This window comes from Terrapene carolina, unplaced genomic scaffold (genome assembly GCF_002925995.2).
Source record: "Terrapene carolina triunguis isolate 2854851 unplaced genomic scaffold, T_m_triunguis-2.0 Scaffold84, whole genome shotgun sequence".
Lineage (NCBI taxonomy): Eukaryota > Metazoa > Chordata > Testudines > Emydidae > Terrapene > Terrapene triunguis.
Genome location: NW_020664435.1, coordinates 38,953,425 through 38,977,935, shown reverse-complemented (window position 1 = coordinate 38,977,935; position 24,511 = coordinate 38,953,425). Strand labels below are relative to the sequence as shown.

The following is a 24,511-nucleotide window of genomic DNA, read 5'->3' as shown; positions in this document are numbered from 1 at the left end:
GGCTGCTCTGCTCCTCCCTGACTCTTCGGCTCTGTTTAAGAGCCGAGCTGCCCGAGCGCTATGGGCTTCAGGCAGCCCCCTTGCCTCCGGACCCCAGCCGCCGGGCGGGCACTTCCCCTCCCGGGCTCCGGCGGCGCAGGGTCCGGAGGTATGGGGGCTGCCCAAAGCCCGTAGCGCTCGGCTCTTAAACAGAGTCAAGTGCACTGGAGCTGAGCGTTAACAGACCATAGAAATGAATGAGACAGTTCACATCTCTTAAAACTACTGTTCCAGACTGTCTGCAGATGTTGCTGCACCCATTACAGTTGTGGCACATTTTTACTTCATGTCATAAGTTCAGTTACAGACTTTTTTTCTTTTCTTTTGAACTGAAAGCCAGGGCCATAGCAACAAAGAACGTGGCCCCCTCCGAACGTGGCCCCCTCCGAACATATGTCCAGGCAGGGCCCCTTACAATGCAGAAACTGGAATGCGGTATTTATTTTGCCACTTTTAGGGGCCCCCTTCCTTGCGGGGCCCCCTCCGGTTGGAGGGTACGGAGGGCGCTCGCTACGCCTCTGCTGAAAGCTCATATTTAGATGTAATGGGGCAATGTATGGGCCTAAAGTACCTAAACCTTAATCTGACTCTGACCTAGGTCCTTCTCCATCATCCTTGGAAAACTGACCTAAGACTGTGAGGCCTCCACTACATCCCTCTGTAAAGGCAGAAAAAAAGAAACGGATTATTATGGACTAAATCCTGGGTACCCTATTCGTGCAAGCAAAATGGTTTGACTGAAATGAGATTTACTTGTGTGAATAAGGTGAGCAGAGCTTGGCCCTATAACCTTATCTGCTGCACCTTATAAGCACTTCACTCTCATTTTTAAGTGAGTGGACCTGTTTCTTTTATATTTGATTGTGTACAAATTTGAAACACTCATTCTGCCCATTCTGAGTTGTAAAGGAAAGAATTCAACTCTCTTACAGAAACATCCATTGTAAATTGCCATAAGAAAGACCTGGGGAGTGGAGGTGAAAGGCAAAACAAAGATTCTGTCAATGGCTGCTATGACCTTAGAACACTGAAGGTAGTCTTTTACACTGCTCTGACTGCTTTCTAGAGAGAAGATCCTGGGTTTTTTGCAGCAGAGAGGAATGAGGCTTTTATGATTGCTAGGAACGAATGCTAGTGCTTGTGACAAAAATAAATCGAAGGTTTTCACTCACAGGCAGGCAAGGCAAGCATTTTCTCCTTACAGCCAGATTTTGTAAATGGTCCCTATAAGAAAGTACCTACATATGGCAGTATCCGTTTTACTAACATTTTCCTAACCATAACTTTTTCCTACTTAAAAGGCAAACCCACAGGGAGAGGATGGTATAGCCAGCGAGAGGCCTGCTCAGGAATTAAATTATAAGGATTTAGTTTTTGTCACTAGAAAAAGTGCTGCAGGTACTGTGGTGTATAAAGAGGGGGCAGGGAGCCAGAAACCCTGAATTCTGGAACAGGCAAGTATGCAAAAACAAGGAGTTTTCATTTGATAAAAAAAACCCAATGTACAAACTATTAGAACCAGTAGATTTTACTGTAAAGATGCCTAGAATCGGAGGAGTTTTGCAAATCAGAGCTGAGCGGCATTGGTAAAGTTACGGTTTGTGAAAAATCTTGCCCAGTGCCTACTCACACTGTGCCTGTTTCAAACCAATGCTATCTATAAGGGCCTTCATTTTTACATGGACTACAGTCACACTTTTATTTTGTAATATGCTACTAATAAAAGCCTTGAGCGATTTTATAGCTTATCAGTGGATGCATAGCTCTTTCTTGGTTAAGGATCCTGGCCTCTCAGCTTCACTTTGTAGTTGTTTCACCATTAAAACACATGAAGGGCCACTCCTGAGATTAAATGAGGGGGGAGGGATAGCTCAGTGGTTTGAGCATTGGCCTGCTAAACCTAGGATTGTGAGCTCAATCCTTGAGGGGGCCACATAGGGATCTGGGGCAAAATCAGTACTTGGTCCTGCTAGTGAAGGCAGGGGGCTGGACTCGATGACCTTCCAAGGTCCCTTCCAGTTCTAGGAGATAGGATATCTCCATTTAAAAAAAAGATTAGAAACCTTTTCACTGGAGCACATTTATAGAATGAAAACCAGGAAGAACTGATAATTAAAGAAGAAAAAAATGTTCCTTGCAACAAAGCAGGCCTACAACACCCTTCAAAATTGGAGTGTCTAGCCCAGGGGTAGGCAACGTATGGCACTCGTGCCAAAGGCGGCACGCGAGCTCATTTTCAGTGGCGCTCACACTGCCCGGGTCCTGGCCACCAGTCCAGAGGGCTCTGCATTTTAATTTAATTTTAAGTGAAGCTTCTTAAACATTTTAAAAACCTTATTTACTTTACATACAACAAATAGTTTAGTTATACAGTATATTATAGACTTATAGAAAGAGACCTCCTAAAAACGTTAAAATGTATTACTGGCACGCGAAACCTTAAATTAGAGTGACTAAATGAAGACTCGGCACACCACTTCTGAAAGGTTGCCGACCCCTGGTCTAGTCCCTTTCCCACCCATCCTAAACTATGCTGATGGTGTAACCGGAATAGCTAATAAAGAAAACGTGGCTATCTCAATGTCACTGAGGAGTGATGCCTACACTACTAAAAGGGGAATCATGGAAACATTCAGGTGTTGCAATGATATGTTACCCTCTCAAGTCGTAACTCATTCAAAAAGATCATGCAGAGATTTCAGCTACAAGGAGAAAGAGTTGTTAAGAGGTCAATGGGAGGATGGGACTGTGAGAGAAGAGTTGTAATTTACATAATATGATGATCCTTCATGACAGCCAATGTTTAAGAGGTTTATTAGGCGGCCTGGTGGAATAGGAAATCTTTTCTTCCCTATTCTTGTTAAGAATCCATACAATTCTAGAAGCTCTATGTTCATACTGATATTTTTGTGAAGATGAATTGGAGAGAATAATTAAAACCAAGCCAAAGGAAGACATGTGGAACTCTGCTACAGCGTCTCAAAGAATTAATCAACGCAGGAGAGCAATGAAACAAAAGGGGCTGAAATGTCCTATGATTGACTCTGCTTAGAGAGCTGTGATGATGCCACCTTTAAGTTCAAAAAGGTATTTGTTTCTTCTCCCACCTAACTCACTCTCTTTTTCCTAAAACGAGCCCAAAGTCAAATGATATAGTCAATACTCAGCAAGATTTCTGAAGAATTATAGAACAGTTGGGGATCATCAGTTTCCTTGTTAGAAATACACATTAATCTGGAAGGTGAAAAGCAAATGGTTTATTTGACTTCAAGTTTACCTAAAGACACTTTTCAGGGAACCTTAGATAGGATGAATATTTTACTTAATCATTATGATTCTGAAGTACTGCATGATGCCATTTAAAATACTTTCACACCAAAAAGCAGCATCTTCATGAATCCCCCCTATCTTAAACAAGGTATTTATAAGGGCACTACTGTGTCAACATGTCTCCAGTTATGCTCAAGTCATTTTCAGAAGCACAGCTTTAATGTGTTAGTCCTTCCAGAAGAGACGTTAGCAAGATAGTGGCCTTCCAGCTCATCCATGGCTAAAACATATTTGGGGCTACGAGATTCAGACAGTCAATTGTTTTATTTCAGGACATCTAGTCAGAATGTAATGTACACACTAAAATACTAGCCAAATTGTTATGCAAATTTCTGAATATGAACACTGTAAAATTAATGGTAAGAAAATTAGGACTACCAAACTAGCCAGTTACTTTCCTGTCTTTCACAATACAGATTTGTGCTGGGATTACAATAAGGAATTCAATTAATTAGAAATGCTTTGGTTATATATTTGGCCAGCAGTTGATTGGGAGAATTTTTGCAGTGCAGTAGTGCTTACTTATAAGCAGACTTCTTACTTGCATTTAAATTATATTCCCTCCCCCCCACACACAAATACACACACATTCTTCCTCTTCCCTGTCAAAACCCTGAAATGTCATCCACCAACATAAAAACTCCTTATTAGTCACCCTCATTCTGCCTGGGAAGTACAGGGCAGGAATCATTTCAAAGCCTGATACTGCTACTCTTCAGCCTGCTGGAGCAGGGGTCATGGTTGAGTGATACCAGACATCCGGTCAGGGATCAGTTGCACTCTTCCTGTGACATACCTAGATCTAACCATTTGCAGATAGTGACAATGAACAGAATTACCACTAGACCTCTGGGTTGAGTTTGTTACATTTCTTGTAAGTACATTACATTCTGTAGCACCTTTATACACCATATTATAGCATGTAAATAGCACATTTCACCTGAGATTCTCAAGGTGCCTGTTATATAGGAATATGCTTCAATCCAAGCTTTGGTGATAAAAGCTATCAATGTACAAAAACAAGCATAAGACAATGTGATGGTGGAAACTGCGGTGCAACTGAACATGATATAGTTCTGCCAGCAAATGTCTATTTAATCCAATAGCACATGCCAGCTTAATAGAAGGCCACGTTCACTGTTATGGCTTTAGCATTACCAGGATAAGCAAACAATGCAGGAATTAAGGAATTAACTATACTGTACCGAGACTTCAAAGATTTATGTTGGCATGGAAGTTTCAACTTCTGATACAAATGGCTCATCCAAGACTGGGCATTTTCATTGTTTTGTTCCATTATTATAAATAAGCAATAATAGCTTACTGGAATGTAACAGAATCATAACAGACGTTTCTAGGGAGGGAAACGGGTTATTTATCTAGGGTTTCATCACTGTTGTATCTGAAGATCTTCCATGAAAACTAAACACAAGAATTATAATCTCTCTTCTAACCCAGCCAGCAAAAATAAACATTTTCAAAAGCACAAATGGTAGTTAGGTACTCAACTCCCCTACTGTGAATGGCATTTAAATGTTTAATTGCCCTATGTGCCTTTAAAAATATCCTTCCTATATTACAGAATACACAACAGGAATGAGGACCCTGTTATGCTTGAGAGGCCTATGTTGGGAAAGCAAAGTCAAAGAAATGGATTTTGAAATGGTCTGAAAGTAGCAAAGGCTAGTGGTCATTCTTATTTTAGTGACTTCCATAGTCTGTGTCCAGATTTCTTGCAGAACTAGACAGCACAGAAAGTTTCAGATAGACTGAAAGGAAAATGGAAAATTATTTTCCAATAATCTAGGACTTTGAAGCCACAGAAACAGCTTTGAGAACATAATGAAATCTAAGCAATGGCTATTAGGAAACCCCTATAATTCCTTAAGAGAAATGGCAAGGAAAGGAGAATGAAAATAAAAACCATCTCTTGGAGCAAGACCTGTTTATCAAAGAAATGTTAGTAGTGGGGTTTGGCTGGGTCTCTAGCTCTGGTCCTGGTTATTGTTACACTTTCCCAGTAAATCATTCTTAAAAGCAAGATTATGACAAGAGTAGGATTCCAGAGGAGGGGGAACATCATTCGTCCTTTTGGCCAATTGTCTGGAGACAAACTCAAAATCAAGTATTTTGCGACTCAACATTACATTTCTTAAGAACCTGCTTCAATATTGAGCAGACTTAGAGCTTCAGGGAAAGTAGCCTCAACAGGAAGGAGCTGATAACATACGTAAAAGCTTGTTCAGTGGCACTGTACCAGGAAGGAATGGAAAGGGTTCTGTTCTCGAGCAGGATTCCTGAACATATCCACTAAATTATTTAGATGAGAATAATAACTATAAACTGACACGTTAACAGAACAGTGCAAGCAGCTTAACTATCCATTCTTAGCAGCTGGACATTGGGAAATATCAGTGAGCAGAAGAACCTGAAGGGACTGCAGAAGAAGAAGGTGTGAGGAAGGAAAGAAACACTGTGGAGTGGAATATGTAGGGAGGTAAAAAGCTAAGGTTGTAGGAAAATGCCAGGGTGTGTCCTGAGAAAATAATTCTGTATGGATCAGCCATGAGGTATACATAAACTATAATTTGGTAAATCGGCTTTTCTCCACACATTTGTGTCCTGTGGATTCCACAGCAATTCCACAATGATTTCATAAAGTACAGCTGCTACTAAAAACTACATAATGATATTATGTATTAGAAGGACTGCTTAATTTATGTGCAGTTTATTAATGTATAAATCTCAATGAAAGTCTAACTCATCTGGCTAGAGCAGAAGTGGGCAAACTACGGCCCGCGGGCCACATCCAGGCTGTGGGACCGTCCTGCCCAGCCCCTGAACTCCTGGCCTGGAAGGCTAGCCCCCGCCCCTCCCCTCCCCTCCCCTGCTATTCCCCCTTCCCCGCAGCCTCAGCTTGCTCACTCCGCCACCGGTGCAATGCTCTGGGCGGCGTGGCTGTGAGCTCCTGGGGTAGCGCAGCTGCAGAGCCTGGCCTGACCCGGTGCTCTGTGCTGCATGATGGCAGTGGCATGGCCCAGCTCCAGCCGGGCGGTGCGGCTGTGGCACTGCCAGCCACCGATGTTCCAGGCAGCGCAGTAAGGGGGCAGGGAGCAGGAGGGGTTGGATAGAGGGCAGTTCAGGGTGGTGGTCGGGTGTGGATAGGGGTTGGGGTGTTTGGGGGGGAAACAGGGGGTTGAATGGGGGCAGGGGTCGCGGGGGGGGCAATCAGGAAGGAGTGGGGGTTGGATGGGGCGGCAGGGGGCAGTCAGGGGCCAGGGAGAAGGGATTGTTCGATGGGGCAGGGGTCCTGGGGGGGCAGCCAGGAATGAGAGGTGGGTTGGATGTGCTGGCGGGGGGCAGTCAGGGGCAGGAGTTCCGGGGGCAATCAGGGGACAGGGAGAAGGGGTGGTTGGATGGGGCAGGGGTCCCAGGGAGGCCGTCAGGAATGAGGTGGAGGGGTTGATGGGGCAACAGGGGACAGTCAGAGGCGGGGGTCTGGGGGCGGTCAAGGGACAGGAATCAGGGGTGTGTGGATGGGGCAGGGGTCCCGGGGTGGGGTGTCAGGGAACAAAGGGGGTTGGATGGGGCAGGAGTCCCGGGGGGGTGGGAGGCAGATAGGAGGTGGGGGCCAGGCCACAAGCCCCTCCCCTAACCGGCCCTCCGTACAATTTCTGAAACCCGATGCGGCCCTCAGGCCAAAAAGTTTGCCCGCCCCTGGGCTAGAGGCTAACTTTCAATATAAATGCTTTATGGACTCAATCATATATATTCAGCGATGATACTTTTAACTTCACTCAAGCTATATTGTCTTGAAGACACAATTTTCATCCCATGTGGGAGACCTATTTCTAAGATCTTACAAGGCCCCTTTCATCACATCCCAAACATCACTAAGTTCACCCCAGTTTGAGGAAATGCTTTGTTCATTAAACAGTCAGGTGCTGCTTTCTTTTCTTGCTTTACTCCATCAGGTTTGCCATGCATACCAAATTCTCAATTATTGAATGCTAATTTCCTTACAGTTTCATGCAGTTCATGCGTTCAGATTAGCTTGTCATATTAAGAAAAAAGCAGCTTGGAAGGGAATTGAAGAAGTTGGGTGTGGAGCAATTTTCTGCTCCATAAAATACAGTTCTAGTTATCAGCAACATATCAGGGGCTGACACATTTCCCCATACTAAACTTATAATTCTTGACATTTTTATTGCACTTCATTAAAAAGACCCCCTCCCTATCGCAAGACAATCTTTAAAAAAGAAGAAAACAAAACACTGTTAAAATCAAAGCACTCTCCCCGAGGAAGGGCCAAATTTCCTCATATATACACCTCATTAATTTCAATGTGATTGTGGTATAATCTGGGCAGCAACTGGCCCCAAGTTGGAATAAAAGCACTAACATTATCTTCAGTTTATCATAGGGATACATTTGAACTGATTTAATAGACTGCCACATTAGGTTGAGATGTTAGAATCTGCATGTTTGTTCGTTTTTCATATAAAGCTACTCTAGCACCACTCCCAAAAGAATCACTGTAACTAGAATATTAATTATAGAGAGAGCCAGAATCTGGACAATTTCCCACCACTTTTCTTTGCCTGAAGCAGCAAAAGGATCAGCAAATTGGGTCTCACTTTCATAAAGTTCTGCATGCTGCTAGAATGTGGTATTGTTTAGGGTACACACATTGTTTGAAATCTCTAGCCCTTATAAAACATTTCAAATTAGATTTTCCTTGTCATTTGTATATGAATCAACTACTTCATCAAGTTTGCAGATGACACTAAACTGGGAGGAGTGGTAGATATGCTGGAGGGTAGGGATAGGATACAGAGGGACCTAGACAAATTAGAGGATTGGGCCAAAAGAAACCTGATGAGGTTCAACAAGGACAAGTGCAGAGTCCTGCACTTAGGACGGAAGAATCCTATTCACTGTTACAAACTAGAGACCGAGTGGCTAGGCAGCAGTTCTGCAGAAAAAGACCTAGGGGTTATAGTGGACGAGAAGCTGGATATGAGTCAACAGTGTGCCCTTGTTGCCAAGAAGGCTAACGGCATTTTGGGCTGTATAAGTAGGGGCATTGCCAGCAGATCGAGGGACGTGATCATTCCCCTCTATTCAACATTGGTGAGGCCTCACCTGGAGTACTGTGTCCAGTTTTGGGCCCCACACTACAAGAAGGATTTGGAAAGAGTCCAGCGGAGGGCAACAAAAATGATTAGGGGGCTGGAGCACATGAGTTATGAGGAGAGGCTGAGGGAACTGGGATTGTTTAGTCTGCAGAAGAGAAGAATGAGGGGGGATTTGATAGCTGCTTTCAACTACCTGAAAGGGGGTTCCAAAGGGGATGGATCTAGACTGTTCTCAGTGGTACCAGATGACAGAACAAGGAGTAATGGTCTCAAGTTGCAGTGGGGGAGGTTTAGGTTGGATATTAGGAAAAACTTTTCACTAGGAATGTGGTGAAGCACTGGAACGGGTTACCTGGGGAGGTGGTGGAATCTCCTTCCTTAGAGGTTTTTAAGGTCAGGCTTGACAAAGCCCTGGCTAGGATGATTTAGTTGGGATTAGGTCCTGCTTTGAGCAGGGGGTTGGACTAGATGACCTCCTGAGGTCCCTTCCAACCCTGATATTCTATGATTCTACTTTCACTGGGTTATGTATTCTGCCTCTGGTGGTCTACTGAATCGGTACAAATTCTTCATTTTCTTTCTTTGTAACTCAGGAGATAAGATCTTGTACCTGATTTTGTTATACCGGCCCATTGCTGTCACTTAAAATTGGGCTGTGGTAAAAATATCCATAATATAAATCAAAACCCCCCACATTTAATTCTGATTATAAATATTTAACATGCACAAGGGGGGAAAAAAAGAAAACTCCACCAAATTACAACAAATAAAAGTATTTAAAAAGGAGTCATGATAATTCCGATTTAACTATCTGAATGGTCAATTACATGAGACACTGTACGATGAACACCTCACTGCATCTCAATGCTCCGAAGGGTGGATCTATGAAGTTTTAAGGAACACCAGAACCACAACACAAACGGGCCATGATTTTCAAGAAAGCTTAGCATCCACAGTTAGGGCCAGATTTACAAAAGTGTTTAGCATAATGCATGTCACAATGGGAGCTTCTGGGCACTTTTTTGAGCCTGATTCGGATTGTGGATACTGAGCACTGGAAATTTTAGTCCAGATCTCTTTTGAAAAAGTGGCCTTTAATGTTATTTCAGGGCCGTTTAAATAACTCTCATCTAATTCAGTGTCTTTATAAAATCAATATCACATATCTCTCCCTGCTCTGTTCTTTTAATTTTTTTATGGGGGGGTGGGTGGACAAGCAACATGGTCACATCTGAGTATTATTTATATTACAGTAACCTTCCCCCAAAAGCTTGTATGAAAATATTTATGGTACAGATAGGTCTAAATCAAAACAAACCCCTCCCCAACACCCTGAATGTTGGAGATTTTCAGATCCAAAATCAGATTTAAAATTAAACATAATATCTTTGAAACTGCTACTGAAAAGAAGAAAAAAGCAAACAAGAACATTACAGGCTTGCCCAGAGATCTAAATGTAGAGCGTTAATGTATTGTTTTGAGTGTCAACATGGAGCTATTGTAAGAGTATCTACAAAAATATCAAACGATATTTCAGTTTAAAATCATTTTACTGACATTTTACTGACAAGAGCAAGTTCCCAAACTTGCTTTTCCCCTCTTTCAGTTATTCAGCCTGAAATGCAAAATAATGTGTTTCCTCATTATCAGTTTAGATAGAAGCTGTGATTGTAATAAAGAGAACTCAGAAATATCAAAACGTTAAATGACATTACTGGGACCCTTCTGAGAAACCTTTCTGACTTGTGACTTTGTGCTGAGCACATCACCTAAAACAGTAGTTCTCAAAGCCGGTCCGCCGCTTGTTCAGGGAACGCCCCTGGTGGGCTGGGCCGGTTTGTTTACCTGCCGCGTCCGCAGGTTCGGCCGATCACGGCTCCCATTGGCTGCGGTTCGCCGCTCCAGGCCAATGGGGGCTGCGGGAAGCGGCGTGGGCTGAGGGATGTGCTGGCCGCTCTTCCCACAGCCCCCATTGGACTGGAGCGGCGAACCGCGGCCAGTGGGAGCTGCGATCGCCCGAACCTGCGGACGTGGCAGGCAAACTGGCCCGGCCCGCCAGGGGCTTTCCCTGAACACAGCTTTGAGAACCACTGACCTAAAACACAATAACTTCCTGGTTTGTGTAACAGGTGCCATTACTAGTATACACACCTAAACATTAGAGGGAATTATTTTCTCCTACTCCTTATCACTATAGTCCAGATTCATGAAAGTACTTAGGCACATGCGTAAGTCCACCCACATTCAAAAAAGCAATTAAGAATGTCCCTAGCATTAAGCAAAAGTGTCTGTTTAGGCACTCAGTCTGAATACGGATGATTTCCTGAAATGGGGCCCAAGAGGCCCAATCTAGTGTTCCTTGTACTCACATCAAACCCCTTCTGAAAGGTGGCCCAGAGGTTGGCCTCTGAGTTGTAAAACCCAGGGTCAATTCCCTGCTCTGACAGAGACTTCCTGCATGATCTTGGGCAAGTCACTAAGCTTCTCCAGGCCTCAGTTCCCCATCTGTAAAACAGGGACAATAAGACTTCTCTCTCTGTCTCAAAGGAAATGATGAGGAAAATATATTACAGATTCTGAGGCACTCAGAGAGTCTTATAAGTATGTTTGAGAGGTAGAACCTCAGTTTTGGGTATCCAAGGAATGAAGGATTGAACACTATGTGGCCAACTTTAATTTTTAAAACCACTGAAATATCAGTAGTTCCAGTCCACTGTTGTAATCAATAGCTTTCCTAAAGTTCATCAAAAATGTCAATATCCACAGTATATGAATGTGAATCTACACTGAACTTTAAGAAATAGCTGCCAAAAAAAAATAATTAAATATTCTTTTGGTCTTTTAACAGAAGAAGAACATCCAAAAATGGGTAACCATGTGTCATTTTTTCACTACCAGCAATACTTATTTCTAATACATTTCCACGAGTAAGAAGAAAACTAGGGAACACACATTTCCAAGGCAATGCTTTTGCTAGATAGGACTGAAGTAGGAGACCAGGGCAAGTGTAGAGGAATGGCAGAAGGGGTAGCTCTGTGGGGGAGGGGGGTTTCTGTCTCTTAGATCCTGGGAGAAGGGTGTGAGAGATCAAGGGCCTCAAAGCCAGGCCTGTGGATCCCCAGACAGAGCTGAGACCATGGCTGCCACCCAGCATTTCACCCAAACCAGTCAAGAAGGTGGCTAGTGAAGCTCTAGCTCACAAAGGGCCCCACCCACAAAGCTCTTGATTAGGGGAGATGTCTCGTCTCATCAGTTGGCTGGAATGGATACTAAAACCAGAAAGAGGCACAAAAACTGTCTGAGGAACTAGGTGAATTCCGTGGCTGGCTGCTACTATGGACTGTGCCTACTTGCCAGCCTCCTGCCTCCCAGCTTCCCTCCTTATCCCATACCCCCATCTCTTCCCAGTTCCTGCTTTCCTGCCTCACTCCAGGCCCCTACTCCTACACCCTACCGCTGACCCCTCGCTTGACTCCTGACTCTGTTCCGGCTCTGACCTTTGGCTTGGCACCGGACTGTGACCCCAGCTCTGGTTCCTAGATCCTGACTCTAACCATTAGACATGACCACTCACACCCTTGAGCCTCCAGAGTGGGATTTAGAAAGTCTGTACTAAAAGTTTGATATCACAAAATGCAAGATGTTGAGTGCCACCAATGAACTGTTCAGCATCCCTAGCTCCAAATGAGTTAAATGAGTGTTGAGAACATAGAATTATAGAAATGTAGGAGTAGAAGGGAACTGGACAGGTCCTCTAGTCCAGCTCCCTGCACTGAGGCAGGACTAAATATTATCTAGACCAGTGGTCCCCAACGTGGTGCCCGCGGGCGCCATGGCGCCCGCCGGGGCATTTATGTGCACCCGCCTAGTGCCCAGCAGGGGAGAGAAGCCGCAGCCCCGTGCCTGCAGGGGGCAGAGAACTCCGGGGCTGCAGGCTGCGGGTGCCGGTGTTCTCAGTCCCAGGCAGGCATGGGACCACAGCTTAAGCCAGAGAGAAGCCGCAGCCCTGTGCCTGCCGGGGACAGAGAACTCCAGGGCTGCTTGGGGCAGCAAAAAGCCGGGAGCCGGCCCTGGCCAGAGCCCTGCCGCTGGAGAGCCAGAGCATCGTCCCCTGGAGCCGAGCCCGGGCTGCGGCGGCGAGAGGGGCTCCCTGAGTGTGTGAGGAGCCGGGGAGGGAGGGAAGCGGGGCCCAGGATGCAGGGAGGGAGGAGGGGTCCTGCTGCCACCACCGCTACCGCCACTGCTGCTGCTCTGAGTCTCCCCAGGGTGGCGTGGTGTTTCCCCGCCGAAGTAGGCTGTGCAGGGCGCCGCCGGGCTGGGTAGGGGGTGCGGATCCCGGCTCTCGCGCTGATGGGGCGAGTGGCTGAGCAGCCCAAGCTGCCAGGGAGCTGCCCTTTCCTGCCCCCGGACCCAGCCCACCACGCACCTCCCCCGCCTCAGACCCGCACTGCTTGTCCCGGGCCAGGGGCGGGGAGAGGCAGAGCCCGGCTCCGAGCAGGGCAGCGGGGGATACTGCCCTGCCGGGGGACCCCCGCGGCTCGGGCACCTGGGGGTCAGTGTCCGACCTCTTGGCTCTGCCTGCATGGGGCTGAGGAAGCAGCTGTCAGCGCCTGCCCCTCTCAGCCCTTGCACCCCCCATCCCACTCACAGCCTCTTCACTTGTACCTCCCCCCACCGCTCCTTCACCGAACCCCTTCCCGTTGTACTCTCCCTTCACCCGCACCTCTCCCCTTGTACCCTCCCCCAGCCCTCTCCTCCCACACCTCCCCCTTCCCCTGCTCCTCTTCTCCCGCAACCCTCCTGATACCCCCTCTCCTCCTCCACCCTCCTCCGCGAGTACATCACACCCCGCTTCTCTGCCAGTGTAGAGCCCCCAAGCACCCCACACCCGCTCCTCTGCCTGAACCCTCTTTACTAGATCCCCATCCCTTTCCGGGTACAAGGTTTGAGGGTTAGTCCCTATGCCTTCCATGTGCATTTGGGTATGGGTGGGGGAGGGCACTGGTTGGGGGGGAGAGAGCCTAGGGCTGGGGTGGGGGGCAGCCAACAATTTTTTTGCTTGGGGCAGCAAAAAACCTAGAGCCGACCCTGTCCCGGCAGGCGCCTGTGGTCTCTGTCCTCGCGGCGTCTCTCTGGATTCATATATTATTTAATATTAAATACGATGTTTTTCGTATTATTTAATGTAGAAATACAAAATAAGCCTTGAAAAATTGTTGGCGCCTGCCACACTCTTCTGAAAACATGAATGTGCTACTGGCCACAAAAAGGTTGGGGACCACTGATCTAGACCATCTTTGACAGGTGTTTGTCTAATCTGTTCTTTAAAACTTCCAATGAAAGAGATTCCACAACCTCCCTAGGTAATTTGTTCCAGTGGTTAACTACCTTTTATGTTCTTGAAGACTGTTACCATGCCCCCTGAACTAGTCCTCTCTTCTCCAGACTAAACAAACTCATTTTTTCAATCTTTCTTTGTAGGTCATGATTTCTAGATCTTTAAATCATTTTAGTTAATCTCCTCTGGACTTTCTCTAATTTGTCCTCATCAGAAGTGTGGTGCCCAGAACTGGAAACAGTACTCCAGTTGAGGGTTTATCAGCGCTGCGTAGAGTGGAAGAATTAACTCTCGCATTCTGGTTACAACACACTTCCTAGTACATCCCAGAATAATGTTTGCTTTTTTTTGCAACAGTATTACATTGTTGATTCATATCTAGTTTGTGATCCACTATACCCCCCAGATCCTGTTCTTCAGTCCTCCTTCCTAATAAGTCATTTCCCATTTTATATTTGTGCAACTAATTATTCTTTCCTAAGTGTATTACTTTGCTTTTGTCCTTATTGAATTTCATCCTACATATTTCATACCATTTCTTATTTGTCAAGATCATTTTGAATTTTATTCCTGTCCTCCAACATGTTTGCAATCCCTACAACTTGGTCTTGTCTACAAACTTTAGAAATGTACTCTCTATGACATTATCCAAATCATTTATGAAGATCTTGAATAGCACCGAACCCAGGACAGATCCCTAGGACTTCATTCAGTATGCCCTTCCAGCTTGATTGTGAACCATTAATAACTACTCTGTGAGTATGCTTTTCCAACCAGTTGTACACCCACATTATGGTAGGTTTAACTAGGGTATATTTCCTTAGTTTGCTTAAAAAAAGGTCATGTGAGACAGCATCAAAAGCCTTACTAACGTTGAGACATATCACATATACTGTTTCCCCCCTACCCACAAGGCTTGTTACCCTGTCAAAGAAGGATGACTGTTACTTATCACCTTATTAATTTGTAGGTGATTACAAATTGATTGTTTGATTATTTACTGCATTATCTTTCCGGGTACCAACATTAAGTTGAATGGTCTATAGTTCACTGGGTTGTCCCTATTTCACTTTTTATAGATTGGTATTATATTTGCCCTTTTACAGTCCTCTGCGATCTCTCCCATCCTCCACAAGTTCTCAAAGATAATCATTAATGGCTCAGCCAGTTCCTTAAGTATTCTAGGATGTATCTGGTCGAGTTCTGCCAAATATATTCAGACATTCAGCATTACTCCCGCTCATGTATACACTTATCATCGAATCATAGAAATGTTGGAGTGGAAGGGATCTAGAGATGTTTACAAGTCCAGCCCCCTTCACTGAGGCAGGACCAAGTCCAGGATAGGTGACCATCCCTGACAGGTGTTTGTCCAATTCTAAAAATCTCCAATGATGGGGATTCCACAACCACCCGTGGAAGCCTATTCCAGAATGTATCTACCCTTATAGTCAGAACATTTTTCCTAATATCTAACCTAAATATCCCTTGCTTCAGATTAAGCCCATTACATTTTATTCTATCTTCAGTGCACATGGAGAACAATTGATCACCATTCTCTTTATAGCAGGCCTTAACATAACTGAAGAATGTTATCAAGGTTTCTCCTCAGTTTTCTTTTCTCAAAACTAACATGTCAAGTTTTTTTTTAAACTTTTCCTCATAGGTCAGGTTTTCTATACCTTTTATCATTTGTGTTGCTCTCCTCTGGACTCCCTCAATTTCTCCACAACTTTCCTAAAGTGTGGCACCCAGAATTGGACACAGTTCTCCAGTTGAGGCTGAGTAGAGCAGGACAATTGCCTCCATGTCTTACATATAACATTCCTGTTAATACATCCCAGAATGACAATAGCTTTGTTCATAACTGCACAGTTGACTCATATTCAATTTGGGATCCACAGTAGTCCCCAGTCCTTTTCAGCAGTACTAAAACCTAGCCAGTAATTCCTCATTTTGTAGTTGTGCATTTCATTTTTTCTTCCTTAGGGCTTGTCTACACTTACAGCACTGCAGAGGCGCAGCTTGTGACACTGTAGCACTTAGTGAAGATGCTACCTACACCAATGAGAGCCCTCCTGTCAGCGTTAGGAATTCCACCTCCCTGAGAGGCAGTCGTTATGTCAACAGGATGAGCTTTGCCATCAACATAGCACTGTCTACACCAAGGGTTAGGTTGGTATAACTACATTGCTCTGGGGTGTGGATTTTCCACACCTCTGAGTGACGTAGTTATACACACATAACTTGGTAGTGTAGACAAAGCTTAAGCAAATTACTTTGCACTTATTTTTACTGATTTTCATCTTGTTGAATACAGACCAACTCTCCGATTTGTCAAGGTCCTTTTGAATTCTAATATTACCCTCTAAAGTGTTTGCAACCCCTCCCAGCTTGGTGTCATCTGCAAATTTTATAAGCATACTCTCCACTCCATTATTCAAGTAATTAATCAGGACACTGAATAGTACCAGACACAGGACTGACCCCTGAGGGACCCTACTAGATATGCCTTCCCAGTTTGACCATGAACCATTGATAATTACTCTTTGACTACGGTCTTTCAACCAGTTGTGGACTCATCTTATAGTAATTTCGTCTAGATCATATTTCCCTATTTTGCTTATGAGAATATCATGTGGGACAGTGTCAAAAGCCTTAGAAAAATCAAAATATATCAGACCTACTGCTTCCCCCCATCCACTAGGCCAGTAACCCTGTCAAAAAAGGAAATTAGCTTAGTTTGGCATGCTATGTTCTTGACAAATCCGTGCTGGTTATTACTTATAACCCTATTATCCTCTAGATGCTTAAAAATTGATTAATAATTTGTTCCAGTATCTTTCCAGGTATCAAAGTTACATTGACTGGCCCATAATTTCCAGGGTCCTCTTTGTTCCCCTTTTTAGAGATAAGTATAATATTTGTCCTTCTCCACTCCTCTGGGACCTCACCCATCCTCCAGGAGTTCTTTAAGATAACTGCTAATGGATCTGAGATTGCTTCAGGTAGTTCCTTAAGTACAATAGAATAAATTTCATCAGGCCCTGTTGACTTGAATACATCCCACTTATCTAAATATCCTTTAACCTATTCTTTCCCTATTTTGGCTTGTATTCCTTCCCCCTTATTGAAGATATTAATTGAGTTGAATATCTGGTCACAATTAATCCTTTTAGTGAAGACTGAAGCAAAACAGGCATTAAATACCCAACATTCTTGATGTCATCCATTATTAGCTACTGTTCCCTGCTAAGTAGAGGACCTACACTTTCCATCATCTTTCTCTTGCTCCTAATGTATTTAAAGAATCTCTTCTTATTGCCTTTTACATCCTGAGCCCCTTCCTGCACACCGCACCCCCTCCCACACCCGAACCCCCTGCCCCAGCCCTACATTCATGGCCCTACATGCAATTTCCCCACACAGATGTGGCCCTCGGGCCAAAAAGTTTGCCCACCCCTGCTCTGACTAGTAGCATCTACTTGTGATAAATGTGAAGCCCCGCCTCCTTTGTTGCTAATGGAAAGGAGGTGCTTTTTTGTCTCTTCTCCTCTCTCAGAGTCTCCACTGCTCTATTCTTCCCCAAGCCTCCTGGCAGCAGGCAGAAGTGGAGAGAGCAAAGAAGTCTCTCTTAGTCTTCCCCTCTCTTAGACCTGTCCCATACATACAGTTGCATCAGTTTAACAAAAATCAGTTTAAAAACTAATTTAGTTAAACAGGTGCAAAATCCTGGGTGGACGTTCCTCTCTTGGTTTGAATCTGGCTTCTTATCAGTAATTTTACAAGCACAAGCTAAATGATAGAACCAGTTTTTAAATGAATTGTATTTAAACTATTGAAATTTCTGTATGTAGCTATAACTTTAGTCTCCTTTTTTTGATCCTTCTCATGAATAACTATAGATCCTGCCTCTGCTGCTAGTCAGAGATTTCCCAAGCACAAGCAGCATGAAATGACTGACACTTCACTCCCACCCACAAGTAGCAGCAACAAATCTGCAGTGGTGTTCATTTTACTCTGCCACTGCTTGTCAAAGCCATGAGCACTGTAACAGCACTTGAGTTGTCTGTTTGCAGAAAATAATACAGTACTAGGTTACATACTTGATAGAAGGTGATCTACAACCAGAAGGCAAGAATCTCTTTAATGAAAACTTAAATTCTATAGAAATCAAAGTCTCACCCCCCCCTCCATACTTGCCACTGATGAGTGGCTGAATTGATTTATCAAGCCTTTTTTGCAGCAGTTCTAGTGCTCTGATAGCTCAGCATAATGCTTCAAAAACTGCACAACAAAGGTCTGCGAGGTTTTGGTTTTTTACTTTCATAAATGGACCAATCCTCGTTGTTTCCACGGACAAAGCTCCCACTCACTCCAGTGGGTGTTTCACCTGAGCAAGGAGGACTGCAACATGAACCCAAAGCATCAGATCTTGCTCCTAACAAAGTCAATGCACGTTCATGCTTCAGTGGGAACCGGAACAAATCCTAAGACTAAACTTCACACCAAGCAACTGGGGCACACTTGCAAGGCCTGCTCACTGAGCCTTTCCTTGGAATAGTCTGCTACAGGTGAATATTTTTATTCTGTACAACATTTGTCATGCTGCATGATACAATCTGATGTAGATAAAATACCATATCAGGGCTGTCTGGCAAAATACGTGGACAAAGCTGATTTGCAGCAAGCTTTGATACAAACCTACTTCCAGCAAAGCAGCTCAGGAAAATATGAATATAAACGATCACAAATTCTTAATTCCATACCACCTTCGTCAACTACTTGCCAGTCTTTCAGCGTCCTGTTAAATAACTGCACATTTTTAAAATGCTAATAGCCTTTTCTCCTTTCATTATTCATACACTTTATAAATAGGATTTGTGTACTTAATCTCTAAGGTTGAAAAGCAAAACACAAATAATTCACATCCATAACTATACTGTATTTTACATAACTGAACTGCTGTTAAATAAATTCTAGATATCAAGGTCAGCAAATGAAGAACTTTTTGAAAAGCCACGATCACAGAGTTATCATTTTGCTCTTTACACTTCAGCTATTCCGTAAAGCTTCCAAATTGTTCCTGCAGCTGACATGACTGTCAGAGTGAATGCAGCAGTGAGGGGATGACGAGACCCAAAATGTTCACTAACCATGATGAGAGGCTCAAAGACACTTTTTTTTTTTAACTCCTGGTTGTGTCAGTATCATTCCTGTTCGGGGGACAAGCAGGTTTTTATAGCTACATTTACATACTCGCCCCTTGGCCTCTGCATGCAGTGACATTTCTTTCTGATTCTTTCTGGTGACATACAAGGAGCAAATATGAATTTAATTATGGTTTCTATCTGTCACTTTAAACCAAAGATAATTAGAACTTCAGATAAGAATATGCAAATAATGGTTTTAACAGGAACTCTGAGAAACATATGCTTGCTCTGTCAGCCCTTGGGCCCTTCCTTCCTAGCTTTCTTTATAAAAGTTAAATGGGGTAGTGATGTGTTGCTGATAATGGGAGCTGCTGAGGTTCATAGTGGTCAACAATATAACTTTAGAATGATACTGTAAATTACAATGCCAAAAGCATCCCCCTTGTCTTTCCTCAGCAGATAAATTCCCCAAAGAACAAGTCCTATCTGCTGGATCATATAAGGTCAAATTTTTTTTGAATACATTTTGAGCATGGCCGTATATCAAAGGCCAAAGAAAAAAGGCTCTTTACCTTTGGAGTTTATTACACCAGCTGCAGTTGAAGCCAATCTGGGCAGTGACACAGGGACCACAGCTGTTAAACTGGAGACAGGCTGGGAGATGGATAAATAAATAAATAAAAATTAATACACTCATTAATCTTATAGACAATTCTTACTACATGTGCAAAGCAAGAATAAATCCTCTCCAAAAATGTATTTAAGCGATCACTGGGCTCACAGATGTGCAGCATGACATATCAAAGATAGCCTGTTAGCATGTACTGTACAGATATATGCAGAGAAGGTACTTTTGATCTTCAGGATTTAATTTGTTTTCCATTTGTAAATTTAATCCCATTTCCAAAAACCTGCTTTCACTAAGGTTGCAAATTTTTTATTTTACTGCTAAGTATTAAGTTATTTCCTTACGTCTCCTTCCTTCTCATTCTCACATTTCTGGGTATAGCTAACATTTAGACATATGCAGATAAGAAGACTGGCAGGAAAATGTGTAAGAACTATAACTGGATTAGGAAAAAAGGGTGATAGCTACTTTCAATGTATCATAGTGGTACAGCTGGCAATTTAAATGCTAAGATTTCTAAACAATGTAGGTTTACCTTGAGCAAAGAAGGTGGATGAATTGCAAGACTTGTTTGTGTGTTTGTTTAAGATGGGCTGCACTGCACACATAAATTTTTGTGTTTGACTCACAAGGTTGAAATTTATTCCCTTTCTTCATGAAGCAAACAATGGATATATAGACATGCATTGGAAAATCATTTAGTGCAGTTATCATTCAAGATCTACTGGCAGTTATGATAAAACTCTGATCTGTTAAGTTACTTGAAGCACTAGTCAGCTATATAAAGTTTTCAAACCCTCAGATTCTAGGAAAATATTTTGGAACTCTGCATTTTCCAACTATTTTGGACCTATCCATATTACATTTTACTTACTAGGTAGAGGTATCATCTCAACTGCTGACAGACTGGTAATCTTTGACATCTGTAGCTCCACCCTGTGGTATTCATAAATTGTTCTTCTACGGACATCTACCAGGGAGAAAAAACAGGGAGGAGATATTTTCATATCTTATTGTTTTGCAAGCTGCACCCTGTGAGAAACCAATGGGTTTACCAGTTGCTTGCTATACTACACACACACACACACAGAGCACATTTACCCCATGACACAATTTTAACTTAACAGCTCTGGAATAGGAGATTCATTTGAGAAACCATCAGAGCCTTTCACCAATAAAGGACTATGAAAATGCTGAATGAGCTCTCAGCCATCTCATTAACTCATTTAGGCAGAACTTCTAAAGCTGATACTCAAATAGATTTTAGACTATATTTCAGATATTCCCCCCAAGAAGATGTTTCCCAAGCTAGATGGCTTATAGAAACATACTGTCAGAATGCCATTTGTTCTCAAAATGTGCAAACAAAAATGGTTTCATCACTTAATTTATTTGTTAGCTGGAAGCTACTTCACATCTTAATATGGCAGCCTTTGCTCAAAAGTATTGGATTAGAACTATTTTAATATTAAAAAAATGGAGTCAAGAAACGTGTTACTAAAAAGGCAGCTGCATATGAAATCACTATAAACTGAAACCAGGTATGTTTCTCAAAGCAGAAGATTCACTGCAAAGTTATAAGTGTACTGTTTTGACAGGCTTTGAACACACAAGCCCAAAGCAACAGAAGGGAAATGTAAAAAAAAATACCATTTTATTGTTAGTTTCCTATTCAGTGTTCTATTATTTATTCTGGTCATCTTCAATACTCCAGATATTAAATGTATGGCTGCAAAGCAGACCAGAACATTTGCAACTTAGAAGTATAGACTATACCACTGGTCTTATATTATATGTTTTGACCAAGAGAACCACCTGCCAAATCAAAGCAATCAGGGAATGTGTTTGAAATGAATTCCTGCTGATGCCTGAAGCTTTCATTTGTTTTGTTTTGTTTTGATTTTTAAAATCTGGCTCCTGTCCAAAAAAAAAAAAAAAAAAGGCAAATGGATACATAGATATAAATGATGGCACTGGCACGATAAATGAACCCGGCAGCATTCTGTCATTAGCAGAGGTGAACAGTGCAGGTTGGTTTGCCATAATCTTATTATTTCTGAGTCTGTCACAATAAATGCCCAAGGGGGACATGTATGAAACCAGGTATTCAGGCTTTCCAAAATCCCCATGAAACAGTCTGTCACAATCACCCTGCAGATAATTACTAAAAATACTAATATTATGTAAGATTATGTCTGATATAAAAAGCTGATTTATAGTCATGCAGAATGCAGCATGACTGCTAATCCCATTAAGTGATACATTTTCAGATGGATGGAGGCTTGACCCTCCCTTTTGGAGAAACAGTTGGCACCCACAAAACATAATGTGGGCTTCCATACTGTGGTGACACGTGGTGTAAGAAAGCCTAGCAATAGGTAGGAATCTGAGTACTTGCACTCTTAACTACTTGATTTGTGCTGTAAGCAGGTAGCTGGAAGTACAAGCACTCAGATTTGTGTATACAGTTAAAATGTATGGAAAATGCCGGTACAGCTTCTTTTGAAAATTTGACTTGAAATGCACTTTTCATCCCCTTTCAAAATTCACATATTCCTCAGGCATATAATCCTCAGTCCTCTTCTTCCTAAGAGAACAAAAGCCAGAAACCAAATCAAAGCAGAAAAACACAACCGAAGTCCCCAATCCTAGACACATGCAGCATTCACTTGGGTGCTGTTGTTGCTTTTCACAGGCTGTCTATTGGTTTGGGTATTTAACAAACAAGTATAAATACAAAGTCCCTGCCCACCAGAGTTTGCAGTCTAAGGCCTCACTTCACCCAGGTAGTTAGGTGCATGCTTAACTGTAAGCATGAGTAGTCCCACTGAAGTCAATGGGACTACTCATAGACTAAGTTAAGCACGGGCTTAAGCATCTTGTTGAAACGAGGCTTTACACTGCAATCTCTTGGGGCAGGGACTTTGTATTTATACTTGTTTGTAAAGCATCTATCACGCTTTTGGCATGACAAAAAATATAATACCACATGTCATGATAGCTTAGATAACCTCGGTGTGTATTAGAAATACATTTCTGTTAATAGTATTTCCCTGAGCATGTGTATGAAAAATGTTTTACTTTTCTTTTAGTCTTTCTTTGTCTCCCATGATTTTTTTTTTAATTTGAAAAGGATCAATAATGTATAATTCTTCAGTAACAGTTTCTACCTTGTGGGCAACTGTTACATTTACATTGTAGTCCAAATAGTCCAGATGTAATATCTTTGAATAGAAAAACAAAGGCAGATTTCTGGCATAAAAGAACTGAAGAGAAAACTAGCCTCTTGAGGTAACTACACACCTCAGCACTGTTGCTAGCCTCTAAAGAGATAGCATGCTGTCACAAGGCCAATTGCAATAGTCCTTTCAAGATATTAAGCAACATATCTGTAAATTATAGATGTCTAAAATACTGGTCTGATAGCACATTTTTCTCTACAGGATTATCACAGTGGTTTAAATGAAATAATGACATATAAACATTACTTGAATCAGAAGTGCCAGAGTTTACTACATTAGCTACAGAATGCAGGAGGCTCTGCAGATGGTGCAGTAACACAAGAGCAGCAGAGGCTTCTCCAACATATCAAAAGGGTTAGTACTTGTACTGAACTATTCTGAATGCATACATTTGACAGATGTAAACCCTGATTAGGTTTCTTCTATTAAATCTATTTCAGTTAAATCTTCTAATTTTATCTTCACAAATGACAAGGCTTTGTCACTTAAAGACCCCCAGGGATTCAACATCAGCCCTAGAATCAGCAAGAACCACTAACAAAAATAGCTTATCTAGTCAGAGAGTTCTTATGTATTTGTGAATCTAAGGGGTGAAAAAAACAAAAATAAAAATGACCTGTTTACAAATGAGTATGACAGCTCAGTACAAAATAAACAAGCTATGAAGGATATTCAGCTTACACTACCAGCAATTTATGAATCAAATAAAAGTTACAAAAGAGGGTGGGGCAAATCTCAGTACAATATGACTTTTAAATCCAGCAACTACTACTATATATGACCAACTGAGATCTTCATGCCATAGGAGCAAGTATGAATTTTGGGTTGATCATGCTGCTAATCCCATATGACTGGCAGCCAACTCCTACTGAATGCAAAAGAGTCAGAATGGTCTGAAGATTAATTTCAAAGTAATATTCACCCTCAGCACTTCAAGCACTTTCCATCTTCAAAGGTCTGTAAACTACTAACATTAACTAATGAATCTACAAACAAGAATCTACTGTTTGACACTAGGGAAGTGCTGCTTCCTTATAACGCATGGTTATGCATATGTGTCCAAGGCTGTGTCTACACTGCCCCACAGATTGGACTTCAGGGGTGTGAATAGCAGAGTGCACCAAAGGGCTGCGATATAACTCCCCCACGTGAATACATTAGGTGCGCATGAAAAGGTTCCTCGTTAGCATTAATGTAGTCCTGTTTGAAGAGAACTATGTTAACACAAATGAGGAGTGATTTAGTTCATGCCCTCAGCATCTACACAGGGCAGTTACAGTGCAGTACTTTGGTGCACACTGCTATTCACCCCCCATAATCTGAACTCTGAGGAAGTGTAGACAAGCCCTAAACTTCCAACCAAGATGTGGGTCCCTCTTTGTTAGGGTTACCATATTTAAAAATTAAAATAAGAGGACACTCCACGAGGCCCTGGCCCCTCCCCTTCCCCACCCAACTCTGCCCCTTCCCCACCCGACCCCGCCCCAACCCCGCCCCTTCCCCGCCCCAACTCCGCCCCTTCCCCAAAGTCTCCGCCCCAACTCTGCCCCCTCACCTGAGCGCCCCGCATTCCCCCTCCTCCCTCCCAGCCACGCAAAACAGCTGCCCAAGCGCTACCGGCTTCACAGTTTGCCGGGCAGCCC

At 43.0% G+C, this 24,511-nt stretch overlaps 1 protein-coding gene across 1 annotated transcript in view; it reads right to left on the bottom strand.

Annotated features, from left to right (window-relative positions):
• The window catches only part of PLXDC2 (plexin domain containing 2), a 254,133-nt gene that overhangs the window by 59,856 nt on the left and 169,766 nt on the right, over positions 1-24,511 (bottom strand). Inside the window, exons 7-8 of the mRNA XM_029911008.1 lie at positions 20,501-20,596; positions 19,571-19,652 (exon numbers count right to left, since the gene is read on the bottom strand). Of these exons, the coding sequence (XP_029766868.1) occupies positions 19,571-19,652; positions 20,501-20,596 (178 nt within the window). The remainder of the gene's footprint in view (positions 1-19,570; positions 19,653-20,500; positions 20,597-24,511) is intronic.